General features: G+C 44.0%; 7 protein-coding genes and 3 non-coding genes across 17 annotated transcripts in view; 1 reads left to right on the top strand and 9 right to left on the bottom strand.

The window, feature by feature from the left end:
- Positions 1–5: 5 nt before the first annotated feature.
- Positions 6–3,710, bottom strand: LOC148403332 (class I histocompatibility antigen, F10 alpha chain-like). Of its 2 annotated transcripts, XM_088370820.1 has the most exons (7): positions 3,543–3,710; positions 2,272–2,535; positions 1,888–2,166; positions 1,450–1,758; positions 1,263–1,379; positions 1,173–1,190; positions 6–1,095 (listed from the first exon to the last, which is right to left on the bottom strand). In XM_088370820.1, exons 1-7 carry the CDS (start codon positions 3,601–3,603, stop codon positions 1,067–1,069), a joined length of 1,077 nt encoding a protein of 358 aa, XP_088226946.1. In that variant the 5' UTR covers positions 3,604–3,710; the 3' UTR covers positions 6–1,066. The 2 variants fall into 2 exon arrangements, with proteins under 2 accessions (XP_088226946.1, XP_088226937.1); XM_088370811.1 differs by having other exon boundaries at positions 1,173–1,379.
- Positions 3,711–5,295: 1,585 nt separating this feature from the next.
- On the bottom strand, positions 5,296–9,321 carry LOC148403331 (uncharacterized). Of its 2 annotated transcripts, none has more exons than XM_088370989.1 (3): positions 8,143–9,321; positions 7,353–7,463; positions 5,296–6,226 (listed from the first exon to the last, which is right to left on the bottom strand). In XM_088370989.1, the coding sequence occupies exons 1-3, from the start codon at positions 8,230–8,232 to the stop codon at positions 5,606–5,608; spliced, it is 822 nt and encodes a 273-aa protein (XP_088227115.1). In that variant the 5' UTR covers positions 8,233–9,321; the 3' UTR covers positions 5,296–5,605. The 2 variants fall into 2 exon arrangements, with proteins under 2 accessions (XP_088227115.1, XP_088227125.1); XM_088370999.1 differs by having other exon boundaries at positions 8,139–8,857.
- Positions 8,545–10,231, top strand: arl2 (ARF like GTPase 2). Of its 2 annotated transcripts, none has more exons than XM_088371062.1 (6): positions 8,545–8,674; positions 9,076–9,166; positions 9,287–9,397; positions 9,513–9,675; positions 9,736–9,816; positions 9,877–10,231. In XM_088371062.1, the coding sequence occupies exons 2-6, from the start codon at positions 9,102–9,104 to the stop codon at positions 10,009–10,011; spliced, it is 555 nt and encodes a 184-aa protein (XP_088227188.1). In that variant the 5' UTR covers positions 8,545–8,674; positions 9,076–9,101; the 3' UTR covers positions 10,012–10,231. The 2 variants fall into 2 exon arrangements, with proteins under 2 accessions (XP_088227188.1, XP_088227198.1); XM_088371072.1 differs by having other exon boundaries at positions 8,565–8,674; positions 9,090–9,166.
- A 248-nt stretch (positions 10,232–10,479) lies between these two features.
- LOC148403326 (uncharacterized) lies at positions 10,480–14,625 on the bottom strand. The gene is made up of 11 exons (XM_088371051.1): positions 14,131–14,625; positions 12,732–13,740; positions 12,196–12,229; positions 12,090–12,114; positions 11,872–11,891; positions 11,656–11,706; positions 11,435–11,476; positions 11,268–11,369; positions 11,052–11,082; positions 10,757–10,819; positions 10,480–10,578 (listed from the first exon to the last, which is right to left on the bottom strand). Exons 1-2 carry the CDS (start codon positions 14,554–14,556, stop codon positions 13,612–13,614), a joined length of 555 nt encoding a protein of 184 aa, XP_088227177.1. The 5' UTR covers positions 14,557–14,625; the 3' UTR covers positions 10,480–10,578; positions 10,757–10,819; positions 11,052–11,082; positions 11,268–11,369; positions 11,435–11,476; positions 11,656–11,706; positions 11,872–11,891; positions 12,090–12,114; positions 12,196–12,229; positions 12,732–13,611.
- Positions 10,645–10,715, bottom strand: LOC148403329 (small nucleolar RNA SNORD31). Its single transcript, XR_015862717.1, has one exon. It is a non-coding gene; the product is annotated as a small nucleolar RNA SNORD31 (small nucleolar RNA).
- LOC148403328 (small nucleolar RNA SNORD22) lies at positions 10,883–11,008 on the bottom strand. The gene has a single exon (XR_015862723.1). It is a non-coding gene; the product is annotated as a small nucleolar RNA SNORD22 (small nucleolar RNA).
- On the bottom strand, positions 11,344–11,408 carry LOC148403327 (small nucleolar RNA SNORD29). Its single transcript, XR_015862728.1, has one exon. It is a non-coding gene; the product is annotated as a small nucleolar RNA SNORD29 (small nucleolar RNA).
- A 692-nt stretch (positions 14,626–15,317) lies between the features above and the next one.
- On the bottom strand, positions 15,318–17,739 carry b3gat3 (beta-1,3-glucuronyltransferase 3 (glucuronosyltransferase I)). Its single transcript, XM_088370981.1, has 8 exons — positions 17,590–17,739; positions 17,163–17,262; positions 16,915–17,086; positions 16,664–16,847; positions 16,417–16,578; positions 16,220–16,306; positions 15,852–16,055; positions 15,318–15,787 (listed from the first exon to the last, which is right to left on the bottom strand). The coding sequence occupies exons 2-8, from the start codon at positions 17,254–17,256 to the stop codon at positions 15,689–15,691; spliced, it is 1,002 nt and encodes a 333-aa protein (XP_088227107.1). The 5' UTR covers positions 17,257–17,262; positions 17,590–17,739; the 3' UTR covers positions 15,318–15,688.
- A 77-nt stretch (positions 17,740–17,816) lies between these two features.
- On the bottom strand, positions 17,817–22,016 carry naa40 (N-alpha-acetyltransferase 40, NatD catalytic subunit). The gene is made up of 8 exons (XM_088379622.1): positions 21,533–22,016; positions 20,364–20,459; positions 19,858–19,910; positions 19,685–19,780; positions 19,458–19,616; positions 19,300–19,383; positions 19,134–19,211; positions 17,817–19,065 (listed from the first exon to the last, which is right to left on the bottom strand). The coding sequence occupies exons 1-8, from the start codon at positions 21,536–21,538 to the stop codon at positions 18,918–18,920; spliced, it is 720 nt and encodes a 239-aa protein (XP_088235748.1). The 5' UTR covers positions 21,539–22,016; the 3' UTR covers positions 17,817–18,917.
- Positions 22,017–22,356: 340 nt separating this feature from the next.
- Positions 22,357–23,945, bottom strand: part of LOC148403323 (tudor domain-containing protein 5-like) — a 108,000-nt gene continuing 106,411 nt past the window's right edge. For 4 of the 5 annotated variants that reach the window (XM_088379598.1, XM_088379608.1, XM_088379583.1 and 1 more), the window contains 7 exons: positions 23,684–23,893; positions 23,517–23,583; positions 23,192–23,392; positions 23,004–23,117; positions 22,890–22,937; positions 22,653–22,741; positions 22,357–22,575 (listed from right to left, as the gene is read on the bottom strand). In XM_088379598.1, the coding sequence (XP_088235724.1) occupies positions 22,685–22,741; positions 22,890–22,937; positions 23,004–23,117; positions 23,192–23,392; positions 23,517–23,583; positions 23,684–23,893 (697 nt within the window). In that variant the 3' untranslated portion in view covers positions 22,357–22,575; positions 22,653–22,684. Of the gene's footprint in view, positions 22,576–22,652; positions 22,746–22,889; positions 22,938–23,003; positions 23,118–23,191; positions 23,393–23,516; positions 23,584–23,683; positions 23,894–23,945 lie in introns of all 5 variants that reach the window. The other variant, XR_015859179.1, reaches the window with a different exon arrangement.

The following is a 23,945-nucleotide window of genomic DNA, read 5'->3' as shown; positions in this document are numbered from 1 at the left end:
GACACTTTCAATTTATTAGTCTGTTTTATTTTTGCTTTTATGTAGCCATCTGCCATTTTTAGTCCTTGTACCCGCTAAAAAAACATTTTTGAATTTTTTTTTAAACTGGTGGATATTTGGACTTTGCTTGAGTTCCTCACTTACACTGCTCCATAGTTTGACTCAGCGACTCAGCCTGTCATCTATTATAACCCCAAGAAATTTGTTTTCCTGCACCCTTTCAATTTCAGTTCCATCGATTTCTATTCGTGCCTTCTTTTTTCAATGAGATAAAGTATTGTATAAATATATTCCAATTGAAAAAAATCTATAACGACAGAACAAGAAGATTATATGGACAGCCATAAGTGTCGACATTTCGCTTTATATTATGAATTGAGTTATTTCTTGTCTGGTTCTGTATGTATTTTCTCGTGAGGTGTTTGGTTTGTACTTGATGAAGTTTTGCACTTATTATCTTGTTTTACTTTATTATTATGTGGAAGGGGGCAGGAACTATAAGATTTTCTTCAACTTGTTGCTTCTCAAGTATGTAAATATGCGTTTACTTGCTAAAGTTGAATTGTCTATTGATCAAAATACACATCAAAAATAAAATAAAAATATCAAAAACAAACTCCACATGGACTTTTCTGTAAATAGGAATGTGTTTTGTATGTTTTTTTTAGAAGACAACAGAAAAAAGACGTGTTCTTTATCATCAATTTCTTGCTTATCCTTGCCAAATTATATATCCAATACAGTGACCAGAAACCTCATTTCACACATTTTTATAATGATACTCACACTTGTATCAAATTAATCAGTAGCTCGCTTAACAAAAAAGCACTTAAAAAAAAGCAACGCGTGATGCGGATATTACTTGTGGGATATTGGCTCTCTCTAGCGGTATTTGGAAGAACTAGTGAAGTAAATACAATTACAATTCACTGCACTTGAAAAACTGTCGCACTTCAATTTGAAATAAGAAACATTTCCAAGTATTTCATAAAGTTGGAATGTGATGATTCAATCAAGCGTGGCACCCAAGAAAAGAAGACATCCCTTCAACCTTAGTGGGGTTCATTCAATCCTTCTCAGAAGATGAGGTGCTGGCTGAGGGAGCATAAAAGAAAATACGTTCAAGGCATTGGCATTTTTTCAAAACAGCAAGCGGAAAACGTCTCACTTACAAGCTGGAGCGTAATTGGCTGAAATGGAAGAGAAGCGAGAGGAGGTTAGGAATCGCCACAAACGGAGCAAACATTTGTGTCGTCGTTCACCTTGTTGGCTTTTGGGACGCTTGGCCAGGAACACCCCCACCGCCACCGCCATCGCCACCAGAGCCAGGACCACCAGCGGGACAGCGATGGCCACCGCCTTCTTCCTGTCTTCCTCTTCTTCACAAGGAAACGAGACACGTGAACGACTGTGGGCGTGACGCCGAGCCGTGTCCGACGCGTGGCTCACCCTGGATGCGCGCGTTGCTCAGGATGCTTTTGGCGTACAGCTTGGTGACCATCTCCTCCCGGACGCCATCCAGTTTGAACACGCATTCGTAGCGGCCCTCCGCGGCGGGCGTCAGCTCCACTTTCAGGTCGGCCGTGGTCTGGAAGGTTCCGTCGTGGTTGGGGAGGGTCTCCCCCATCTCCACGTCCTCGTGGATCTGCTCGCCGTCCTTCCTCCAAAAGAGGTCCGACGTCCTGGGGTAGAAACCCGTGGCGTGGCAGGTGATTGGAGAGGAAGGCGTCTTCTGCAGGAGAGACACCCTGGGAAGCTCTGCGCGCAAAGATGGAGAGAAGAGTGGAGGATGTGCATGGAGGAAAAGAAACAACTTGAAAGAGCGTCAAAGATGGACATTGTGTGTGAGCTCGAAAGACGCAGAGAAGGCGTGAGAGGACAATGTACCGGTTCTGGTCAGGAAGTCCCTCCCGTTGCTCACATGCTTTTTCAACTCAGAACGACACGCCTCAGTGAGAACATGCTTCTTGACTTGATTGTCCCCGTCCAATTGGTCCCACTTGAGTTTGGTGATGAAAGCTTGCGGATGTGCTGCGATCCAGCTCATCGTCTTCAGCTCAAATGATATGAAGTCTTCTCCATCGTAACTGTAGTGCTCCCAACCATCAACCTCCCCAGTCTCATCATTCCATTCACAGCCATGCATCACCTGAAGCATGTGAACACCTGAAAGGATGGCGCACAAGATTCAGCGAGGACGATGATCAGAGAGAAGCCAGCAGTGACAAAAAAAGTGTCATTTGACGAGCAGAAGGTTGGACGTAAACAAACCTCCAGTTTGGTTGAAGCGCTTTTTAGCGATTTCAATGTTGACTTTGAAGACCTGCTCGTCACGAATACTGCCCGCCGTCTCTGTCTCCCAGTAGTGCGGATCATCTTCTGTGATTTTGTCCACCCAGTCTTGTTTCGCTTTTGTTTTCCTGTGGTTGCTGTCAAAGTGCAGAATCTGAACGCCGTCAACATACGCGGCGTTCCAGTACTCTGGTAGCTTTGCAACTTGAGAGGCCGTCGAGAAATAATTGATCGTGTGAATGACTGGAAGACAAACACAAAAATGACACACATGATCAAATCAATCTTCATATTTTCAATGATTCTGCCTGCAGATGGAACTTTGCAGCACTTGAAATTGGAAATGTCATGTTTCTCCAAACGGGTTCTTCCGCACAAACTTGTCAAACTCGAATTTGACAACCTGCCTATGTTTTTTTCTTTCGGTTGTTAATATGTTCGATTTCAGTGTGACACCCTAAGGGAGATATTCGATGCCCCTCAGCAGTGACTGACATCCACTGAGGAACGAAATCGAATGACGTAACTTTTGCCAACCTTCTTAATTTGTAAAAAAAAAAATCCACGAATGAGATGAGGCAATCCTATTGTTCAGACAAGTGAATCACTTTTAGATGTTACCTGTGTGTCTTGACATGCGGAGGAATTGACAATATAAGAGACTTTGACTTTGCTGACAGGGGGGGGGGCGCTAGGAATTCACTGGGGAGCCAAGGGGGCGCTAGTCTGAAAAAGTTTGGGAACCACTTAGATTCTTCACTTAGATTATTTAGATTCTAAATAAATGTCACTTGTCTGAACAAAAGAACTGCCTTATATAATTTACGGAGACATGATGACTCTTATCGAAATAATAATGTAAGGAGGCTATACAATGTTTTTTTTTCTGAAATATTAGACACAATTTTATTGCCATGACTGTGAAATGTTAATTATTAATTGCAAAGACTCCCCTGTACAACATTTTATTCTTGTGCCGCGGCTTTTCCATATTTCATCGATTGCATATTTATGCTGGGGCACATCACTTTGATTTGTGCCATTTTCAAGTTTTCCAACTTTATTACATTTATAATAATAGCAATGTATTCCCGTATGACTGTGACAAAACGGGCGTTCAGGTGAAAGAACTTAAAATAACGACTCAACAGACGAGTGGCGAAAACGAAAGCAATAAACAATAATGACTGCGTCACTTCCAAATCAAGAGCGTCAATCTTTAGGATAAGAAACCGAAAAGTCCTACTTACCAGGCGTCACGCTGTAAATTTGCACAGCCAAAACAAATGCAAGTAAATTCATTGTAAACATCAAGTTGTTTTTCGATTTTCGTCAAGCAGGGTATTCGGTCAAAGTTGCGACTCGTCGTCCAAGAGGCGAACGCGGAACAACAGCGAAGCGCAGGACGCGTTTGCATTATGTCCCTCTTAAGCCAATCGGAGTTCAGCCTGGCAAAAACGTCAGTCAGTATGATAATAAACTGGGCGTGGGGATGGCTGAGTGTCGTGGTACACTCGACTGTCTTGTGTGCATGGACCATGAGTTCGACTCCCGCATATGACTGTGCGTGTGCGTGCGTGTGTATATATATATATATGATTTGTTTCAACTAGTGGTATATATATATATATATATATATATATATATATATATATATATATATATATATATATATAAATAAATAAACCACTAGTTGAAACAGCGCTGCCCCCTGGTGCGCTGCGTAACTACAACGTAAATTAAAGTTTGGCTTTCCGTGAAATCACGTGACCGTCGAGGGCTTTTATCATTGAAAATATCCATAAACCCAGCTTGATTGCTGAACTTTGGTCAATTTTGCCGCCATACTGCATGTGGAATAGTGGAGCGCTGGGTTGAAAGATTCAACTCTGGCCAGTTTTGTTACAAATCACTGATTGCCTACTCTGTTCTCACTTTTTAATTTGCCAAAAATAAATTAATAAAAATAAAACATGTATGTATTTGTTAAAAAATGACAAGGTTAGGGTTTCAAAGTAATGTTTCAAACTCGGGTTAAGGTTTTAAACCAGGGTTTCAAACTAGGTTTCAAACTAAGGTTCAAACTAACTTTAAACCCTACTTTGAAACCCTGACCCTAGTATGAAACCCTAATTTGAAACCCAAACCCTAATATGAAGCCCTACTCTGAAACCCTAATCCTAGTTTTAAAACCTCCTTTGAAACCCTAAACCTAGTTTTAAACCCTACTTTAAAACCCTAACCCTAGTTTTAAACCCTAGCTTTAAACCTTACTTTGAAACCCTGTTCCTAGTATGAAACCCTACTTTGAAAACCTAAATCTAGTTTGAAACCCTAGTTTAAAACCGTAACCTTAGTTAGAAACCCTAGTTGAAAACCCTAACCCTAGTTTGAAACCGTACTTAACGAACTTGTTCAGTTCTTAGTTCAGGGACAAATCCTCAAAGCAAAGTCATCATGACATCACAAATGAAAAAAACATCACCTTGTTCCTGTTTTTTGATTGAAAAAATGACCATGTACAGAACAGCTTTTGTTAGTTACAAAAAAAAATTACACGTTTTGTAATGATGTACAATATACGTACATCCTATGACAGAACCACTTGTGACCACAAGATGGCGTCAGTCTGCGTCTCAAACTGGAGGGCGCTACCGAATTCATTGACCACATACAATAAAAATCTCTAAAGCAATGAAATGCCAATGACTTTTTTTTATTGTTCCCAGCATATTTCAAAAAGACCTCTACCACAAAATAAATAAATCTAATGAAAACCCCAATTTTAAACTCTAAATGTAAGTTAAAACGCTACTTTGAAAGCCTGAATTTAAAACTCCAAACCGAGTTCGAAAATCTAATTTGAAACCATAACCCCATTTTAAAACCCTACTTTGAAGCCCTAATTGTAGTCTGAAACCTTAAGCCTACTATAAAACCCTACTCAGAAACTAGTTTGAAAATGCTCACTTATCTCTTACCTTTAAAATGAAGCATCAGAAATCTATTATTTCTAATCAAGCCATTTTTATTACTCTTCATTTAGTTAGTTCAGTCACGATAGCTGCTTTGCGAAAATTGCACCAAAAAATAACTGTGAAATCAGTGGATCAGTTGACAGCCAGTGTTACTCATTGAGATTAAATAAATAAATATGCAAATGAACATAGAATGTGTCCCCCCCCCGCCTGAAAAAAGGAAATAACACAAGTGAACACAAGTGAAAGTAAATAGGCCCCGTGTCATAATCCTGTAGTTTCCACGGGTACTTGGGCCAAAAAAAAGACCACCACGCCCTTTTTTTTTTTTTACCTTAAAGAGTGGTGGGATTATTGTCCGCACTCAGAATCCAATCATTTTCCTCCAGGAAATTAGACAGCGACAGCTCTTCCGGGTACAGCTCCACCAAAGGTGTGTTTAAAGGGAAAAATCCATCTGGAGCGTTGGGCGCAACGGGAATCGAACACGGCAGGGACTCGAGCGTTATCTGGCTCGGCTTTGAGGTCCCATCGCCGCTGGTGTGCGCCGATATTAAAGCGTTCTCGTATTTATGCGGGTCGAGCGGCGGCGCTCCTGGATCTTCAATGGGAAACATTTCAGATGTGACTGAGAGGATGTCTTCGGGCTGAAGCGTGGAGAAGGTGGACGAGGGCAATTCTATGTGGGCGTCATTGCTAAACAGCGAATGAGGAGCGTGTGTAAACAGGGAGGAAGGGACTAAATCAGATGAGGGCATTGGATGAGGGTTTTCACCAAGCTCCGCTTTGGAGGTGACAGACGTGGAAGTCTGGAGGGCGTCCACCTGCACGGAACCTCGGAGGACACAAAAGGGCCGGTGGCGCTCCAGGGCGCTGTTGTAGTGACGGATCTCTTTTTTTAACGCTTTGATTTCCTTTTCCAGGGCGGAATTCGAAGCTTCCAGAGTCAGGAGCTCCTAAGAGAGGGGAGAAAAAAACAACAACGGATGTTCGCTATGATCAGCTGAAAGCGTGTAGAAATAAAGTCCGAAAACGCATTCAAGCACAGACACAATCCTACTCTTAAGCGTGAGAATGGCGACCCCAAGTGGACAAAAACCATATCTGCATATGCCTCACTGGTATTACGTACAGCGTACATTGTACACCAAGCTTTAATACATAAATATTTGGTTGTTACTTAAAGTATTTGGGGGGGATTACTACACTCTTACAAAAATGTCATGTTGGGGTTTTGGGTGAAATTTGAGGATGAAACTACGCACCACAACTTTTGAATGTCAACTTCTCTAAGTTAGTGTTTCCCAACCACATTGGTGTGCCGTGAGAGATGTTCAGCTGTGCCGTGGGAAATTGTCTAATATCAATTACAGATCAGGAGAGCCAAACCACTGGTCACATGACCTGGTCAGCCACTTCCTAATGGCACATGCGTGGCTAATTGGCGAATCTTGAGATTTCATGTTGTGGTGCGTCGGCACACGTTCAGTTTAGATCTGTGCTGCCGGGTGCTTTTGATAATAGCGACGCTTTAACTACCTTGGTGCGGTGACTTTGATTTTATTGTTGCAATATTTATGGAGCTAGTCTAAAACACAAAATCCGGTCATGTTGATTTTTATTACAATATTTATGGCACTAGTCTAAAACAGTAAACCTGTCATATTGATTCTTTTGAATTGTGATAGTGTGCCTCGAGATTTTTTTTTGTCAATGAAAAGGTGTGAGGTGGATGAAAAAAAGGTTGGGTGCTCTAAGTGGACGATTGCACTACCCCACACTTATAGTACATGTTGTTCTTTTCTTTGACTAAATAATCTTTTAATTATGTCATCTGTGTGTGTGGAGAGAGAGAGAGAGAGAGAGAGAGAGAGAGAGGGGAAGGAAGGGTGGTGCTATTTGAGAGCGACAGCCTTTCTTCTAAAGCATACGCTTTACAAGAAATGGCCTCGCTCGTCCCTACACCCCCCCCCACCACACACACACACACACACACACACACACACACACACACACACACACAGACACACACACTGCGGTGGACATATTGACAAGGCAAATCAAAAGCCAATTGCTTAAAACCTGGTGGAGTTCGTCCGCCCTTTCTGTTTGTTTTTGGCGGCTCTTCCGGGCAGCGTCTCGGTTCTTCAGCCGTCTCTTGGTGCCCCTCTTGTTGGCCACCGCCTCGCACTCCTGCCAACAAGATCGCAGCGCAGCCGCCAAAGGCCGGATTTGTCGAAAGCATATATGAATATGCGAATAGTTTATACGGTGTTTTAAAAAGCATCTGTTCAATTTGGATTGGTTGAGGAGCTTCTTTTGGATAAAAGTAGTGCTTTGCTGCCTTACAGAAATGTATTGAAGTCACGAATCTAGTGCTTTGCTGCCATCTTGTGGCATTGGTAGGCAATTACAGGGGTCTCAATTGTTTGATTTTTTGATACATTTTTTTTATTCGACAGAGCATGCCAAAATATTAGGAACAGCTACGAGCACATTGCTCAATCAATACCAATCCAATATCGCTTGTCCCCCAAAAGGGTCGTAGGGACTTCCTGAACCGGATGCCAGCTAATCGCAAGGCACACAGAGACGAATAACATTCCGCACATGCACTCACTCCTATGGGCAATTTGGAGTACTAAATTGGAATGCATATTTTTGGAATGTGGGAGGAAACAGGATGAAATGTTTATGGGTTCATCTTTGTAGAAGGATGTGGAAAGAACTGAAAGTTCTCACATGACAACAGCTTGCTTAAGATGACCAGCAAATCAAGTTAAGTAGAAAAAAAACACTTAATTTGTCAAAAAGAATGAATGTGAATCCGTTCAATTTGTCTTATTACAAAAGAGAAGGAGAACTTACAGACCCCGGTGTGCTCTCCTCTGTTGCGTCCATCAAGGGAGGGGGAACACCAATGACCCAGCCAGGTGCACTGACGTCCTGGTGCAGGCACCATCGAGTTGGACCTCAGGATCGAACGTTCAGCTTCTGACCATAGAACTCTCCAGTCTTGGACTGGAATCCCTTAGCGGGTCACTGACTGGGTGACGCACCCAAATTCCGCTTTCACTTTCTCTTTATTTTAAATGAAGAGGCGTTAAAGAATCGGCGTTAATCCGCCACTCCGAGTGGCTCCGCCCACTTGTTTTCAAGTCGTAACGGTAACGTCACGCTTTCCGTTACGTGTACAAAAGGACGCCAAATGCTCAGCTAAAAAGGAAACGACTGGGACGTGGGGATAGAAAAAGAAGCGTGTTGTGTCAACGTCATTATATCCAATTTGTGTGTCGAATTAAGCCATGCACGTCAGCACACTGTAGTTTTTTTTAACTCCCAAATAACAATAAGCAATAAAATATAATCTATTTTTTCATTAGAAACGCGACACATGCATTACTGTGAGTATGCTCGATTTAATGACAACGGGGAAAAATCCAAATAAAAAACTTGTATTTGGAAAAAAATAGTAATATCTCTTAAGTTACCTAGCGTTGTTGTAACCGGTACCCTTTTTGAAGTCACATTTTCCTGATTCCAATCCCATTGTGAATGCAACTAAAGGAAGACAAAGTTCCCAGTATTCCGAACGCAACATAAAAGTCGTCGTTCACATTGGCCAACCTCAGTGGGGCAGCCGGAAAAGCTTTGACCAATGAACGTGCTCCAAGTGCCAATTTGACCAATAGACGTCGCGTAAGGGCGGTTCCCTAGTCTACCACTTCCGCGTCTATGCGCGAGCAACTTAAAACATCACGCCAAAAAGAAAATAAGCGATTTCTAAAATAAAAATACTATCCAGAATTGGTCCAGCAGGACGGCATCGCGATGGGTTTGCTGACAATTCTGAAGAAGATGAAGCAGAAAGAGCGGGAGATGCGACTACTGATTCTGTATCCTGTTTGATGCTAACGCTTTCTTGTATCAACACTCGATGAAGCATTTGTGTTTAGGGTTGAATTAGCATAGCAATGTGGATGAGTAGGTTCTCCTCCTTGACTTGGCTCGTCCAGAGGTCTCGACAACGCGGGAAAGACCACCGTCGTAAAAAGGTTGAATGGCGAGGACATCAGCACCATCCCACCTACGTTGGGCTTCAGGATCATCACGTTGGAGCACAGAGAGTAAGAAATCTGGATTAGACAATCATCTGGGTCACAGATTGCATCAAATCATCTGTGGTGTTCTGTCAGTGACGTCAGAATGCCCAATTTAACATATCTCCTATTGTGATTGTAGCTACAAATTGAACATTTGGGACGTCGGGGGACAGAAGTCGCTGCGATCCTACTGGAGGAACTATTTTGAGCGCACCGATGGTCTCGTGTGGGTGGTGGACAGCGCGGACAGACAACGCATGGAGGACTGCAGGCAGGAGCTCCACAAGCTGCTGCTGGAGGAGGTACCACCTATATTGTGCTCGATTTCAATCTGTATTTGATTTGACATTTGTGCTACGCAGAGGTTACTCGGCGCTACGTTGTTGGTGTTTGCAAATAAGCAAGATCTACCTGGTGCCTTGTCAGAAGAAGCAATTCAAGCGGTAAGCCTTATTTTTTCTGCCATTGTGTAAAGAGGATGGATACGATTGTTTTACTTTCAGACATTGGGCCTGGATGACATCAAGAACCATCACTGGTGCATTATGGGATGCAGCGCAGTGACGGGACAGAACCTTCTGGAAGGAATGGACTGGCTGTTGGATGATATTTCTGCCAGACTTTTCAATGCTGACTGAAATGTTAACTTATTGGACTTTGAGCACACAAGTTTCCTATGTTTAAATGACAATACTTTGTAAATTGTTTAGGCTGTAGTACACAAGTTTATTTTTTTTTTTTTAACAAGTAGACCCAATATTTGCTTTTAAGGGAAAATGAATATTCTGTCCAGTATGTTCTACACCCCTGCCTGTCCATAAACATGACAATGATTAAAACTGCATTTGTGGAAATATAGTGAAGCAGTTAAGTCCAATGATGTTGAATGAAGTCAGTTTCAGCCATGTGACTAAATACATCTAAAAGGCAGTGATTGTACATGAATTAAGTTGATCAACCTTAGTAGATTTTACTTTTTAATTGACCAAATCTAAATGATCAAATATTTCATAATACAAATTTAACCAGAAAAGTCTAGATAAGAGTAAATGTTTTTGACTACTGTCCCTTGATAAATCAAAAGTGAAAACCCAAAACAAAACAGGTTAGGATTTTTTTTTCTTCAATTTTATTCAAATGTGTTTCATATGAGGGAAAATTTGCGACGCACTATTTTTAAATCTTCAAAGCAGTCACACTCCAGTCTGCGGAAGAAAATGAATTCCAGTCATTGCCAGAAACGTACTTAATCATTTAAACATTTCTTTTAGTCAAGATCATACAAGACCAATCAGTCATGAAATTTCAGACTGGGGCGGTAACATGATTAATCACTTCTTGCGAACCAAAAAATATATACATATAAAAAAAAAAAAAACATACAAACGTGGCTGATGAAGGCAATTCAAACGTCCCAGCAGGTGACATGTCACTCCAGCCTGCCATCTGAAAAAACACTCATTAGCCACATTTGACATCAAGAAGCGAGTTAACACGGTACAGCAAGTTTCCTTTCAGACTGTTGGAAACTCCAACAAGCTGTCCCCTTCTTGCCATGGCAACACCAGTGGGTTCCCCTTTACAGGTCTGGCGTCAACACATGGCGTAAGACGTGCGTGTGTGACATCACCAAGGAAACTCACTGACCATGTTGACCTACGTGTGCTTTACTACTCACCTGGTGGCTGCCGTGCACCAAATCGTCAAACCTGTCGAAACGCGAAAAAAAAAAAAAAAAGTTAGGTTAGGCAAGGGTCACTTCCAATTGTGACTGATCAATTACGATTGCTGTCAGATTAGTGTTTCTCATCAGTACTCAGACGAACGAGATTCCAATATTGTCTCATCACTTTCAGCAGACAAGCACCAATGAGCCTTTTGCACACCGACTCACCTTCAACCTGTTGAAAGACAAAGACTTTAGTTTCTGTTCGATTCTCGTATGGGTAAATGTACAAAGAGGCCTGGCGGGTGCTCAGGAGTTCGTGTCGTTTCACTGCAAATCAAAGTGAGCTAAGTTTCTTCATCATTGCACCCATTAAAAGTAATTCAAGTACTTACGTTTGACGCGGCATCGGCGTCGTGCCTCTTGCCATTTTGCAGCTGCCACAAGAGAAGAAAACGATCTCAGTTCAAGCGCACTCGTGCAATGAGATTTAGCGTCTGCTAGCCAGATAAAATCAGAATCCAGTTTGGCATCATGGATTTCAGCCATATGCTTGTCAAAAAAATCATCATTTCAAATCAGCAAATGTACATTTCCTATCAAATCAAAGCCACACCTTGTCAGTTGGTCAACGTCTGACCCAACAGTTCCAGAAATTATTTCCCATCTGCAAACAGAAGGGAAAGTTATAATCTAAAAATTGAACTTTATAGGAGTCAAAGAAAGCTGCTCAGAATCATAAATTGAATATCGTCAGACCAATTCAGCCAGAGAGAGTTCTAGAATTCATCACAGCAGCCATGGTAATTTTATGAAAAAAAATTTAAATTACCTTTACATCAGAAGACCATCCTGCAAGGGGGGAAACAAACAATTTGCATTAAAACAGTTTATAGTCTAACATTGCGTTTACAACTGCTCCATGCAACTCAGAATTCAATACATTATCATCTAGTCGAGTCAGTGAGAGAGTTCAAAGTTCACATCACTGCAGCATGACAAATCAAAGCAAATCATTAGTACAACTGGGGAAAAAGTGGTAATAAATACCATCGGCTTCTTGCACTCTCTCCATCTGAAAACATAAAAGGCTCATTGAATAATGCTTCATTGCATCATTTAAATATTTGTGTACCAAGTTTAAAAGCAGCAATACCTGATGCTAACGTAGCTTCTCCAACACGCTGCATCTGCAAGACAGAAGCACGAGGTGCTAGCTTTAGCCTCAACCATGTGGACTACACGCTGGTAAAATGGCACCAAATAACATTTTTTTTTAATTCTTTCCCAAAAACTTGTCTCACGTCAGAATAAAAAAGTACAATCACAGTCAGTCAGAACAGGTCTGTGAAAAGTATCATCATAGAGACGATGGAAAGAAAGTCAAAACGAGCCAAAAAGGTTAAACCCCGAGGTAACGCTTTAAAAATGTAATTAGATTACATTTTTAAAGATATATAAATAAGGCCATTAACAAAAAAATGTATAAGTCGAAATTATAACAAGTATACAGGACGAGAAACGTGCGCGATCGGCCCACTGAAATCCAGCCAACACGAAGCCAGCTTTGAGCAAATAAAATAATTCTGCAATGTTAGATAAAGTATCCATCGGAATAATGCAATTCTAAATGGATTCTAAAACTACTTGTGGGGGGAACCCACAATGAAAAGAAGGCAATTTGCTTCTTACCTCGGCGTACGGAAGCCAAGAAAGAGGACGAAAAGATGGCTGCTTCCGGTTTATATACGCACACACCACGTGACTCCGCCCATTCCTCAACATTTTTTTTTTTATCCCCAACGCTGGCCGAAAAATGGTTGATGGTAGAACTTTTTTTTTTTGCTAGAGTCGTCACAGAAGTATTGTTTATATATTTATGTGCATATAACTGACATAATTGTCGAAATACGTCGCATGTATCAACAGGAAGGACATTTTTCTTCTAAAGCTCTTTGGACGGGAGCGAACTACTGCCATCTATCGGATGAGAGGATGAACGACAGCGGAGTGGAGGACAATGTTTAACGTGACAATGTGAAGAGAATCTTATCGATCAAGTAATAAAACTAAAATATGTAATCAGATTTAAACATAGCCTCACCCTTTTTATTATCATAACTCTCTTTTCTGCATCACCTATTTAATGCAAATCTTCAATGTTTGCACAAGCAGTCAATGCTTTTTATAAACCATCAAGACCAAATTAACATTGCATAACACTTAACATATAAAAAAACAACAACAAACAAATTGCTTTTAAATCAATGGTTTTATCTCTCCATTTTGCCCCTCATGGACAAAAAAAAAAGTCCACCGGAACACCAAGTGGCTACAGTCAGATATAAATGTCTCTCTTGAAATAAATGACAAAATGGGTCCACTATTAAGTCATTGCTTTTTTTGAAGGTTACACATCGACACTTTTGTGTTTTCATCATGCTAAACCTGCGGAAAAACTCCAAATAGTGAACCTGACATAATGAACAAATAATTTCCAATAAATAATCAGCATCATGCCATCACTGGGAGATACGGCATCATGATTAGATCAATCGTTATCGCTGAGCTTCTACTGGAACTCGGCCAGCACGACATTATGCTGATGCTTCTTTTGGGACGGATTGACAGGCGTGAGGGTCACGCTGTAGATGTTGGCCACAAACGCCTCCCAGCCTCTCCGAAAAGCTCGGTCGACAGCCTGAGGGGGGAAAAAAAAGAAAGAACGATGAATGCGAGTTCAAGTGAATGATTTGCTCGTCACTGAGCGTGAGTGACATCAAGATAAGAGTTGGCCGTACATGGCTGACAGACCTCCGCCCCACTCCACATGGAAGGGCACAGATTCATAGTCCAGTCTTGTAAACCTTCCTCCGCAAAAGAGGCTTACGTAACCTTTGAGGGTTTAACGTTTAACCAAGGGGCATTCATGCGAGGATGGAATTTATTTATTACCTCCACCAAGGATCGTGTTTGTTGGCGGGGAACCTTCTGTCGACAGTTTTATTGAACAAATGAAATAAAGTTTTCTACCATATTGTCTAAGGCGTTTCCAAAAATGTTCAAATCTAGTCCGAGGATTGTGTCTCACCTTACGATATGCTTTCATCGAATTCCTCTTGACCACCTTCATGACTACCTCTTGCTCCCTCTTCATCCTTGTCTTGTCTCGGATCAGCACCCGGTCGTCGGCATCCTCCTGGGAAGGAACGTGCGTGAGCCGGTCCCCCCGGTCGGGGGCCTGGTGTCCCTCCAAGACCTGGGGGCTCTCCAGAGGTAACGCCTGCTTCTGCTTCCTCCTGGAGCTTCTTCTCCTCCACCTGCCGCTGGGTGTCCGCCGCATGAGGGTCTCACCGTCGTCCACTTCACTCCCTGAGTCCGCCACCAAATTGTCTGTCAGCGGGGCACTTTCTGGTTCATCCAGGCGGTCGTAGAAGCCGCCGGATTTGTCCAGGAACTTGGGGGCTCGGAGGGAACCCCGCGCAGAACTTTTCCTGGACTCTTTGCTGATTGTCATCCTCCTGGTTTGATCTGTGTGCGCTTCTCTTGTGTTCACCTCTGGAGAAAAAGCAAAGGGGGCGGGACTGGGTGGGAGAGATTAGTTATACAATCTTCAACGCTATCTCCTGGTTGGGATCGTTTGGAGGTAGGACAAGTCAATTCAATGTTTGTGTGCCTTTAAATGGCGAAACGTGTTTCTGAGCTGACCGACTTTTGAGAAGGCGTGTCTTTCTTTGTAATTGGAGGAATACAATTAAAATACCTGAGGTTCACCACAAATGACGTGAATGAATGTAAATAATTGTCGATAAAAGCAAAATGTCCCAAAAAATGTGAGTGCGTGGGCAAATGAATAACTCGGGAGGTTGGAATTGGCGATCCGCCCCAAACACACACCTACGCACTAGATGACAAATGTCAACACAGGGAGTTGGGCGTTGTGTGCACACACGTGTGTCGGCCACATGCGAACAGCTCAGGTAGACACAACAAAATCTCACCGTCGTGAAATCAGATCTCCATGACGACCGTCAAGCAGACTGAAATTGCAGTTGAGGTAGTGATGCTTTCCACCAACCTAAAATGTGTCAATAAAGCACAAGCAAAAATTAGTCATTTACTGTAACATTAAGACCTTCAAAACTCATAATTAAATTGATACATAAATTGCATGTACCTGATATTCGTTGTTGTGGTAGCTTGGACTTCCATGTGTATGTTTCCACTTGAACAAAACCAAACAAAATACACCTAATAGAAATTTCATCAAAAAACAGCAACATTTGACCTACTTTATTTGTCAATGACATGACATACAATGCAAGAAGCAAATATTACAGCAATAAATAAATAACACATTGTATACACACAGCCATCACTCATCTCCATTTGTTCTATTTTATGCACTGAACGATGCTCAGGGGAACTCTTGGTTTATTACTGGAGCTTCATGTGAGTTAGACGTCTTGTCTGATTGGATTCTACTGGACTTTGTTTGATGGGGACACAAAGAGATTCTATTTCAAGGCATCAGTGTGGATGGCATGCAAAAGAAGAAAGCCATGCATGAATTTTAACCGGAGCTCCACTGGGAGTCCCAACAGCACGTACTCGGTCGACTCCCCATTGTGTGTGTGCGTCCGTTCTTATCAGACCTCCACCATCGTATCGGAACCCAAACCCTGAGCCTGCAGAGCATCTTCACGCTTCATCTTGGGCTTCTCCGTACGCGTGTGCCACACAAGCACCTGCGAAACCATAAAAATATTGCAGCATTCGGATATTTAAGGGCATCCTCCTAAAAGTGCTCACCTTGGAACAGTTGTTCGCTTTGGGCTCCAGTTGGTCCATGGTGACGAGGCCCTGCAGGAGACTGCTCTCCAGGAACCCTATTGGCGCGTTGCCATCAAAACGAGAGTCCGGGTTGGCAAGAAGCAGCTTGAGGGACACGGCGAAACCGGCCATATCCATCGGGAAGGGACGACTTGGACGCCAGCCGACGTGAAAGCGGACCACCTGCAAAGCAACGACGGCAAAATGGATGATTTCACATATAGGCATGGTGCCTCCACCAAAAAGAGTTTCTGATGTTACTCAGTAAGTCTTTCAATTATTGGAATGATCCACTGATATTATTCATTTTGTATTTGTCACATTTCGTTGTTGAGTTAGAGACAAACCTTTCCTCCCTCCACTACGGGCTTCTCGTATTTCATCCCACCGACCAGCCCCACGGGCCACACGGACACTTGCTGAGTGCTCCTCATCTGAGACGACAACATCATCAGTGGTAGCCCAAAAGTGGGAGACATTTCTCTTTTCCAACTGTGCCACCCAAACGGTACCTTACAGGCAAGGTATGCATCAGCGTGCGTACCTCTTCAAATATCTGCAGGCTATAGGTGTTATCGTCATCGGCAAAGTAGACCACCCCTTCCTGGCTGTGTCCGACCGTCTGGACCTTCCTGTCCTCCCGCAGCCAGCGCAGGCCCTCGTTCCTCTGCTCCACACCGCGAGGCTTGAGCCAGCTCGGATCCCCCTGGGAAGGGAAGGGTGTAGATGTTGGGTTTAGTATCACCTGTACCCAAACCTGAACTCAAATTGCATTTGTGAAAGATTTGCACCTCCTGCAGCTTGCGCTCCTTGGCAGTGGCCACATGGAGGTGCGTGTAGGCCAAGCCGGACTTGGCCAGGAGTTGTCCCACTAGCGGCGTCTTGTGCTGGGAGTCCTCCACAACGATCCAGTGGAGCTGGGGCACGTGCAGGAACGTGTGGGACAAGCGGGTCAACTCAGCCTTTTGCACCAGCCTGGAACATCACAAGAAGGTCATCTGTAAGTTGAGTTGAAACAAATGAAGGGAGCAGGAGGGGCTACCTGGCGTAAGTCGGCGTGATGACAAAGATGGTAGTCAGGGAAGTTGTTTTTTGGGGTTGCCTGCTGGCTTCCAACCTCTTTGATTGCTCTTGAAGTCGGTGCAGCTCCCCCCTCAGTCGAGATATTGTTCGATCTTTGGGCATATCGTGTTCTGTGCAGTCACATCGTTGACCTGGGGAGTACAAGCATATCCATTCAGCATGTGGTCTGGAACAAGATAGACCAGTAGGAATCTGAAGTCTGCTCACCGAGCTGCATCAGGGCATAGATGAGACCCAGCAGAGAGACCAGGAAGTAGAGCACAAACACTGTTTTCAGCTTCAGCCTCATCCTCGTGGCCATCGTAGCCTAAACATCACAATGTGGAGAGGACACTTTATTAGGTACACAATCAAATGACTTAAGACGAATTTCAATTGGCTGATTCGCTTTCCACTGCAGAGTAAAATGACTGGCAATAAGAACAGTTGAAACGGATGGAAACATGATGAAACGTTCCAATAAATCTAGACGAAGTTCAGAAAGGTAAAAGAGAACCACGGCAAAATGAGTAAATAAACAAATGTGACGTTACGGGTGGCGAACTGCATCATCGCTAACGCTAGCTAGCTTGCGAAAGCTATCTTGGCAGGACGTTTTTGCACAAAATAAAAGCACGTTTACGTATGTACGTACTTAGAGATGATCCTAGCGGATGCTTTTTGCAAAATCTTGAACACTTCACATCATTTGTGTCACGAAACCCTTCAAGAGAAAACCCATTCATTGGGATTGTTTTTTTTCAACCACTTCCGGGTAGGGTGTCACACGTTAAAAAGTCCCAGCGAAACAGTCTACCTGAAAGTTAAGTGCCGTTCACATTAACTTATTGATAATGACTAAATAAGTAATAAAAGGGTGTCTTAAGAAAAGAGAAACAGCTTTATTGGATGTGTAGGATACAAACAAAACACTGACAAGGCGGAATGACTTTGTGTTCCCTTACATGATTGTGAATGGCTGCATCAGTAGGTATCAGTCTCAGGTTTCATCAAGTCAGTTCACGTGAAAGTTTCATGTTCCAAAAAGTGTTTTGCTTCAACGTGGGATCCATAAGAGCACATTTATGTTATATACAGAAGGATAGAAGAGATCAAGAAAAAGTTTCGTCATAATAGTAGCTACACATCAGTAACAAATTAGGAGTCATAGTACATAAAATTGATTATTTGGAAGGTGTGTCGGGGGGGTGTCAATTTTTACAAACACCACTTACTTATATTTTCAGGGGATTCTGTCCTGGGCTCTATTTTGATTGCAACTACAATTATTCACAAGAACTTGGATTTCTTGTTAAAACAGAATGCCACAAGCACTCGAAACGCTTTTACCCTGTCGGCTTTGTAAACATACCAGCTACTTCTCGCTCATTCAAAATTAAAGCCTGGGATTTTCGGGGGTGCGGTTGTCGTTGAAAAGGCATGTTGGCAATGACTTATCGTAATGCAAGTTCCTGTGAGATTGTTCCATGTAAGAAACTGCCCTGTGAGCCTAAAGAGGATTTAGTATCGAGCTGCTGCGAAGTTTCAAAAGCAGCTTTTTTTTGTGGCACACTTTTCGTACTTAAGACAAACTCATAGAAAGAATCGTTCAATCGTCACGGAGCACATGCTAAACAAATCAAAAGGCAGGATGTGCATTTACAGCGATGCCGCGATGAGGCAGAACTCACCGAGATCACGACGTGATGTTTCGCAAAGGCTCGCCTGGCTTCTAATCTTTCTCAGTGACAATGAGACAACAATTGCTTGTTGTCATGGATAGCAAGGAAATGACGGAAGGGGACGAAACAAACAGGAGCTCACACTGCATGTCAATTTTACAGCAGAAAAAAACACAAATGTCACTCTGTAACATCGAGACGTGGGACCAAAAACTCCGCCCTCCGTGGCCCGGAACAAAGAAAGGTGGCAGCTCAAACTTTCGCACAACTTTGCCCCTCGCTGCCTTTCGAGGCCGAAGCATCAGTGGCAGCACCCGCCGCAGTGGCCGCCGCCGTGGCTGTGACCCACCGACGCCTCGCCGTGTTTAGTTCGCCGGCTCAGGATCTCGTACGAGCAGTCGTCGCCGCAGCAACCGGACATGCTCGGCGAGGTCTCGTCCATCTCGAACCTGCGAGGGGAGCGGAGGGGGTTCAAGACCGGCGCCACGACGCTCTCGGTCGCTGACGGCGTACTCACTGGAGAGCGTCTCTGAAGAACTGGTACGCGCCGTGGTTGTGTTTAAACACCGTCAGCATCACTTTCTTCATCTGCGTACTGCCGAGAGCAAACGCAGCAAAACGTGAGATGCAATAAACAATGCGCGAGTGGAGGCGCTGGCGCAAACGTTTTTCCCGCCGTCCACCTGTTAGCGATGAGCTGTAAGATCTGAATGAGGAATTTGCCCAGTCCTTTCCTCCTCACTCGGCTCTCCAGCTGCACCTCGTAGCTGCAGTGCGTTCACAAGTTAATATTCACCTCATCTTCACATCACGACCACCAGGACAAGAAACGGCGCCCTACCAGTATAGCACCTCCTCCCCACACTCCACGTCGAATCGGAAGTGAGAGAAGGCCACGGGGGCCGAGTCGCCGTCGCGGGCCAGCAGGTACCACGCCCTCTCATCGTTCATCTCCTCCCTCTTCTCGCGTTCCTTCCAGCCCCACTCGCTCTGCTCGTAGCTGGCGGCGCAGGAGTCAATTTTCACTTTGGCGCTTTCGAAACAAACAAACCCAAATTCCATGCTTACAGTGTCTGCATGTTGGCTCGAGTGAGTTCGAAGGCCCACTCCACCGACAACGGGTTGAGGGCCGTCACTCGCTTGCACTCGATCTGCAGGTTCAGTCTGGATGGGAGGATATCCATTTTTCAGGACCACAAAAGCGTTGCGGATGGAGCGACGTACATCAAATCAATACATACCCGTTCCTGTCATACTTTTTGAAGGCTGGAAAGGAATCCAGCGGGTCGTCGAGCTAGGAGAAGATGGCACAACGTTTTCCAGACATTACTAGAGGCCACTTTTGATTTTGGTAGTGCTCCTGAGTGGTTTAGTTTCTATACGGCAGGTGTGAGTCTTGATTGCATTGAGTCCCACTTTGCCCCATTGTTGTATGGTGTTCCACAGGGTTCAATTTAGGGCCCCCTGCAGTTTCCTTTGTATTTGCTGCCCTCTGGGTTCCATCTTAGAAAAACAGTATTTTCTTTCACAACTATGCTGATGACAGAAGAAAGACGCTCTCTCCGTAAGTCTATTTGGTCCTGCATTGCTCTAAACTTTCTGCACAGCACTATGCAGCTGTGGCAATTTTTAAAGTGCTGTATTAATAAACCTTAGTTAAGATCTTCTGATGGGGTGCGGCTGGTAACAATGTACCTGTGGAGCAGCCACCGAGCACCCCCAAAGCCCCACTCCCCAATCAAGTCACCTTATTGGCAGCGTCCACCTTGGCGCAGACGGCGTCCATGGCTGCCCTCTCCTCCAAACGCCGCGCTTTCTTCTCTTTCGCTCGGCTGGATTTCCTCTGGGAAGGGACCATCAAAACAGGATGATGAGATGGGAGAGCGATCTGAGTGTAACTGAGCTGAGTAGCTGACTAACAAGCAAAGTAGGTCATGTGTTTATAAGAAGTAGACATTTTATTCACAAGGGAAATTCAGTTTTAATGCAAGACCAATTTTTTTCCCCCCTTAACGTGTTGTATGCTGCCATACTAGTCTTATTCGACTGAAAATGACATCACAGTGCTCAAGGGCTCAGGTATTGACAAATCGTGGCTTACCTGTTTTCTGGGTTTGGTGGGCAAACTTTTAAGCGCTGTGATTTTTCATCTCATTTCAGCAAGTGGGGGACAATCTACAATGCTTAACCTAAGTCTAAAAACGCTACTCAATGTTTAGATTTATGGACATTAAACTATATATACTGCTATATTTGTTGCAAATCAAAAGAGCCAGTGGAGATTTCCGCAGAGATTGCAGTTTTGTGGTATGAGCGAACTTTTTTTTTTGTTGAGGAAAACGCTTAACACCCATGAAATTCTAAGAATTGGGGAGATCGTTTTGATTGTTTCAGGTTCAAGTGGGTACAAGTCGAGAGTGTGAATTTTGGTTTTTCGGATATTCTGACACACGTTTTATTAATTTTTTTACATTGAGCATTTTCCCGTAAGAGTTGCAATGTTACCGAGAAGACCACTAACTCAGCTTTAAGCTCGGAATCTGTGGGACCACGTGGATGGGTTTAACGCAGAGTACAAGTGGAGGATGGAAATCGCCGCCGCCACCAAGCACAGCAGTGGTGCAGTCAGCCAGGCTTTATTTGCATTAGTGGTTGGCAATTTGGAAGCAGCGGTGGCGCTAACGCGGCTAGGGGAGCTACGTGAGGGGCAGGACGGTGTTCACAGCGAACATGTACTCGCTTTGTGTTAGCCCGCATGCTAAGTAGACGACCACCATGAACCTTTCTTCCTGTCCCCCCTCTCATCAAGTTCATCTCTCTCTCTCTCTCGCTTTCTCTCCACTCTTAACGCCATCACAAGCAAAGGCAGCGGCAGCATCACACAGCGCTTGCATTGTGCCAGCTCGTTCCACTCACCCCCATTTTGCCGCGGCCGCGTCGTGTGCTCCGTCACCGCCCCCGGGAAACTCTTGTCTTTTTGTCCGTACGCCTGATTGTCGCCGCCGGGGAGCGACCGAGCGAGGTAGCCGCCGAGGACGACAATGACTTCCGTGCTAACAATGCTAACTGACAACAGTACCGGCCGACCCGCGGTCAAAACAGGGTGCAGTTATTCGTTGTTAAGAATCGGCGCTCAGATATAATGAGCGGGATGTGATTTCTGCTTCGGCCGATAGACGCCCAGAATGCGGGACTGAAATTATTCCAGATCCATGTTGCTTTTACGTAAAGAATTACGTCGCTCTGCCCGCCGTCCAAGCGCGAGGCGTTCACGTACTCCTCCGCAACTCCGACTTCAGACGTTCCACTCCCGAAAGGGATTTTTACTCAACTTCGGCAGAAATAAAATTTGCTCGTTTTCGAGTTTTGGGCTTGTTTCCACATATCAAAGTCTCCTCTTCACAGTCTTTTTTTCTTCACGTGATTTTAAAATCATTACAAAAAGTTGAATACGTAACACTCTCATTTCCGGGATTCTGAACATGCCACGCAGTAGCGCGAATTGGTGTTCCTTGTTTGGGAAGCGATCACTCACTTGGCATTTGTGATGTCATTTATATTTAGAAGAAGCTATAATATGGCACTTTGGAGCAAATGTCACACCATTGAGTCTTATTAAATCAATATAAAACTATACCAAATAAATTGGGTCTTGTGATTTTTTTTACAGTGTTTTTTTTTTTTTTTTTTTAGTGATCAAAACCTACATGCACAGTATCATCACAAATGGGATGCAGATATGGAACATACACATTTTTGTCTTTTAATGTCACAATGTTAACATTACAAAAAAAAAAACAATGCTTTGAATTTAAAAAAATATATAAACAGTCAAACATACAAAGCAATTCCTTTTATAGCAGTGATGTTAGGAACTGAAATAGCCCAACAATTAAATAAGACAGGGTTCAATTGTCAGGCCACAAACAGAACTGCCAGAAGAACAGTGACTTGAATACCTGGACAGCAGAGGAAAACATTGCATCACAATGACTATAAAATAACCGTGCATGTGTGTGTGTGTGTGTGTGTATACCTTTGGAGCAGTCACAGATCTTAGGAGGACGTTCAAATGTTTAAGGTGTCCCACAGCTTGTTTGGAATCTCCTCACAATAGTAAGCACCCTTGCTTTGACAAGAAAGGAAAATAGATTTGAGCTTTCTGCTCAAATTTACGCATAGTGAGTACTGGCGGGGTAGCAAATGATGTTTTGCAATATTAGAAAAGAGAACCCAAGCACATCTATCATCAAACCAGGAAGTGAGCGCTGACCTGCTCCTCCACAATGGGCTCCAAGGCGGGCATCTCGTCCAAATCAACCTGAAAAAACAAATCCTCTTTTAGATCGCTGGTATTATTATTATTATCATTAATTTGAGGGGAAACCTTCTCTTTGGTGGTGGCGGCGTCTTTGAGATCATCCAGCGTCATCTTCTCCACGTCTTGCAGATCGACCGCGCTGTCGCCCAGGTACAACGTGAATGGATTGTCCTCGACACACTGCTTAGCGAGCCATACGACAATTAGCCGAGAGATTCGACAAAGAAACCCCGACAGAAATATCGGCGACCAACCCCGGCGCTGTCCGAGGGCCTGCAGGCCACGGCGTGGCCCTGGCTCAGCAGGACGGTGTGGACGTAGACGTCTTCGCTTGTGCGTGTGTCGCAAAGGTAGACCTGCAGCACGTCTCCGGCGTAACACTTGAGGGCGCCCGCGAGCACGTGATTGGCGCAAAGACTCTGGAAGGAAGCCGTGGCCTCTGGGCTCCACCTGCCCTGGAACAGAATGAAAGCACACATTATGTTGATTCCAGTCAAAGTAGAATTAAAAACATGCTGTCAGTCCCAGCTCATGGATAAACTGGATCATAAATGGATGGAGGGACGCTGTCTTGCTTACAGTTTTTGGTTTGATTCCAGCTAGAGACGAGGGGACTGCTTGCGCCGGGAGAATGGAGAAGCACGTCCTGTGAAAAATAGATTGTGAGTTCCCTTAGACTTTATTTGTCATGGACATTTTCAGACTTCTAGTAGGCTTGCATTCCCCCCCCCCCCCGGTCATCATACTTGAGAAACTTCAGCTTGTCCGAGTCCACCCTGGTGGTGTTGCCATAGTCCACATAGAAGACGTCCACCTGACTGGCGCTGACAACTCGCTGTATCACCACTCGGTAGAACCAGAGGCCCGCCTCCGACATGCAACAGGCTTGACCCCGTCGGACGAATCTCCGTGGGAGTCGATAGATTTCAAACACATCAGGACGGGTATAAAATCGCCTGGAGGAAACGGAATGGTGACGACGGTGGGAATTGACGCTCATTAACGTGC

The sequence above is a fragment of the Syngnathus floridae genome, chromosome 1 (assembly GCF_059516105.1).
Source record: "Syngnathus floridae isolate MCC-2025c chromosome 1, RoL_Sflo_1.0, whole genome shotgun sequence".
In the NCBI taxonomy this organism is placed as follows: Eukaryota; Metazoa; Chordata; class Actinopteri; order Syngnathiformes; family Syngnathidae; genus Syngnathus; species Syngnathus floridae.
Note: the sequence above shows the minus strand (reverse complement) of the source record. Positions and strands in the feature narration are given on the sequence as shown.

Bases quoted from the DNA above. Each gene is read 5' to 3' on its own strand.
- LOC148403326 (XM_088371051.1), bottom strand. From the start codon at position 14,556: ATGACAATCAGCAAAGAGTCCAGGAAAAGTTCTGCGCGGGGTTCCCTC. The intron at 13,741-14,130 runs GTGAGACACAAT...TTCCCCCCTCAG, and splicing joins CGATGAAAGCATATCGTAAG to GCTGTCGACCGAGCTTTTCG.
- LOC148403332 (XM_088370811.1), bottom strand. From the start codon at position 3,603: ATGTTTACAATGAATTTACTTGCATTTGTTTTGGCTGTGCAAATTTAC. The intron at 2,536-3,542 runs GTAAGTAGGACT...TTTGTCTTCCAG, and splicing joins AATTTACAGCGTGACGCCTG to TCATTCACACGATCAATTAT. The intron at 1,096-1,172 runs GTAAGTGAGACG...ATGCTCCCTCAG, and splicing joins AGCCAATTACGCTCCAGCTT to CCAGCACCTCATCTTCTGAG.
- LOC148403331 (XM_088370989.1), bottom strand. From the start codon at position 8,232: ATGGTGCCTGCACCAGGACGTCAGTGCACCTGGCTGGGTCATTGGTGT. The intron at 7,464-8,142 runs GTCTGTAAGTTC...TCTTGTTGGCAG, and splicing joins ACAGAGGAGAGCACACCGGG to GAGTGCGAGGCGGTGGCCAA. The intron at 6,227-7,352 runs GTTTTAAGCAAT...CCCCTCTCTTAG, and splicing joins GGGCGGACGAACTCCACCAG to GAGCTCCTGACTCTGGAAGC.
- b3gat3 (XM_088370981.1), bottom strand. From the start codon at position 17,256: ATGGCCACGAGGATGAGGCTGAAGCTGAAAACAGTGTTTGTGCTCTAC. The intron at 16,056-16,219 runs GTTTGTCTCTAA...GTTGCTTTGCAG, and splicing joins CCGTAGTGGAGGGAGGAAAG to GTGGTCCGCTTTCACGTCGG. The intron at 15,788-15,851 runs GTGAGCACTTTT...ATGGTTTCGCAG, and splicing joins AAGCGAACAACTGTTCCAAG to GTGCTTGTGTGGCACACGCG.
- naa40 (XM_088379622.1), bottom strand. The intron at 19,617-19,684 runs GTAAGCATGGAA...CTGCGCCGCCAG, and splicing joins CGAGCCAACATGCAGACACT to CTACGAGCAGAGCGAGTGGG. The intron at 19,066-19,133 runs GTGAGTACGCCG...CTCCCCTCGCAG, and splicing joins TTCTTCAGAGACGCTCTCCA to GTTCGAGATGGACGAGACCT.
- arl2 (XM_088371062.1), top strand. From the start codon at position 9,102: ATGGGTTTGCTGACAATTCTGAAGAAGATGAAGCAGAAAGAGCGGGAG. The intron at 9,398-9,512 runs GTAAGAAATCTG...TTGTGATTGTAG, and splicing joins ATCACGTTGGAGCACAGAGA to CTACAAATTGAACATTTGGG. The intron at 9,817-9,876 runs GTAAGCCTTATT...TTTTACTTTCAG, and splicing joins CAGAAGAAGCAATTCAAGCG to ACATTGGGCCTGGATGACAT.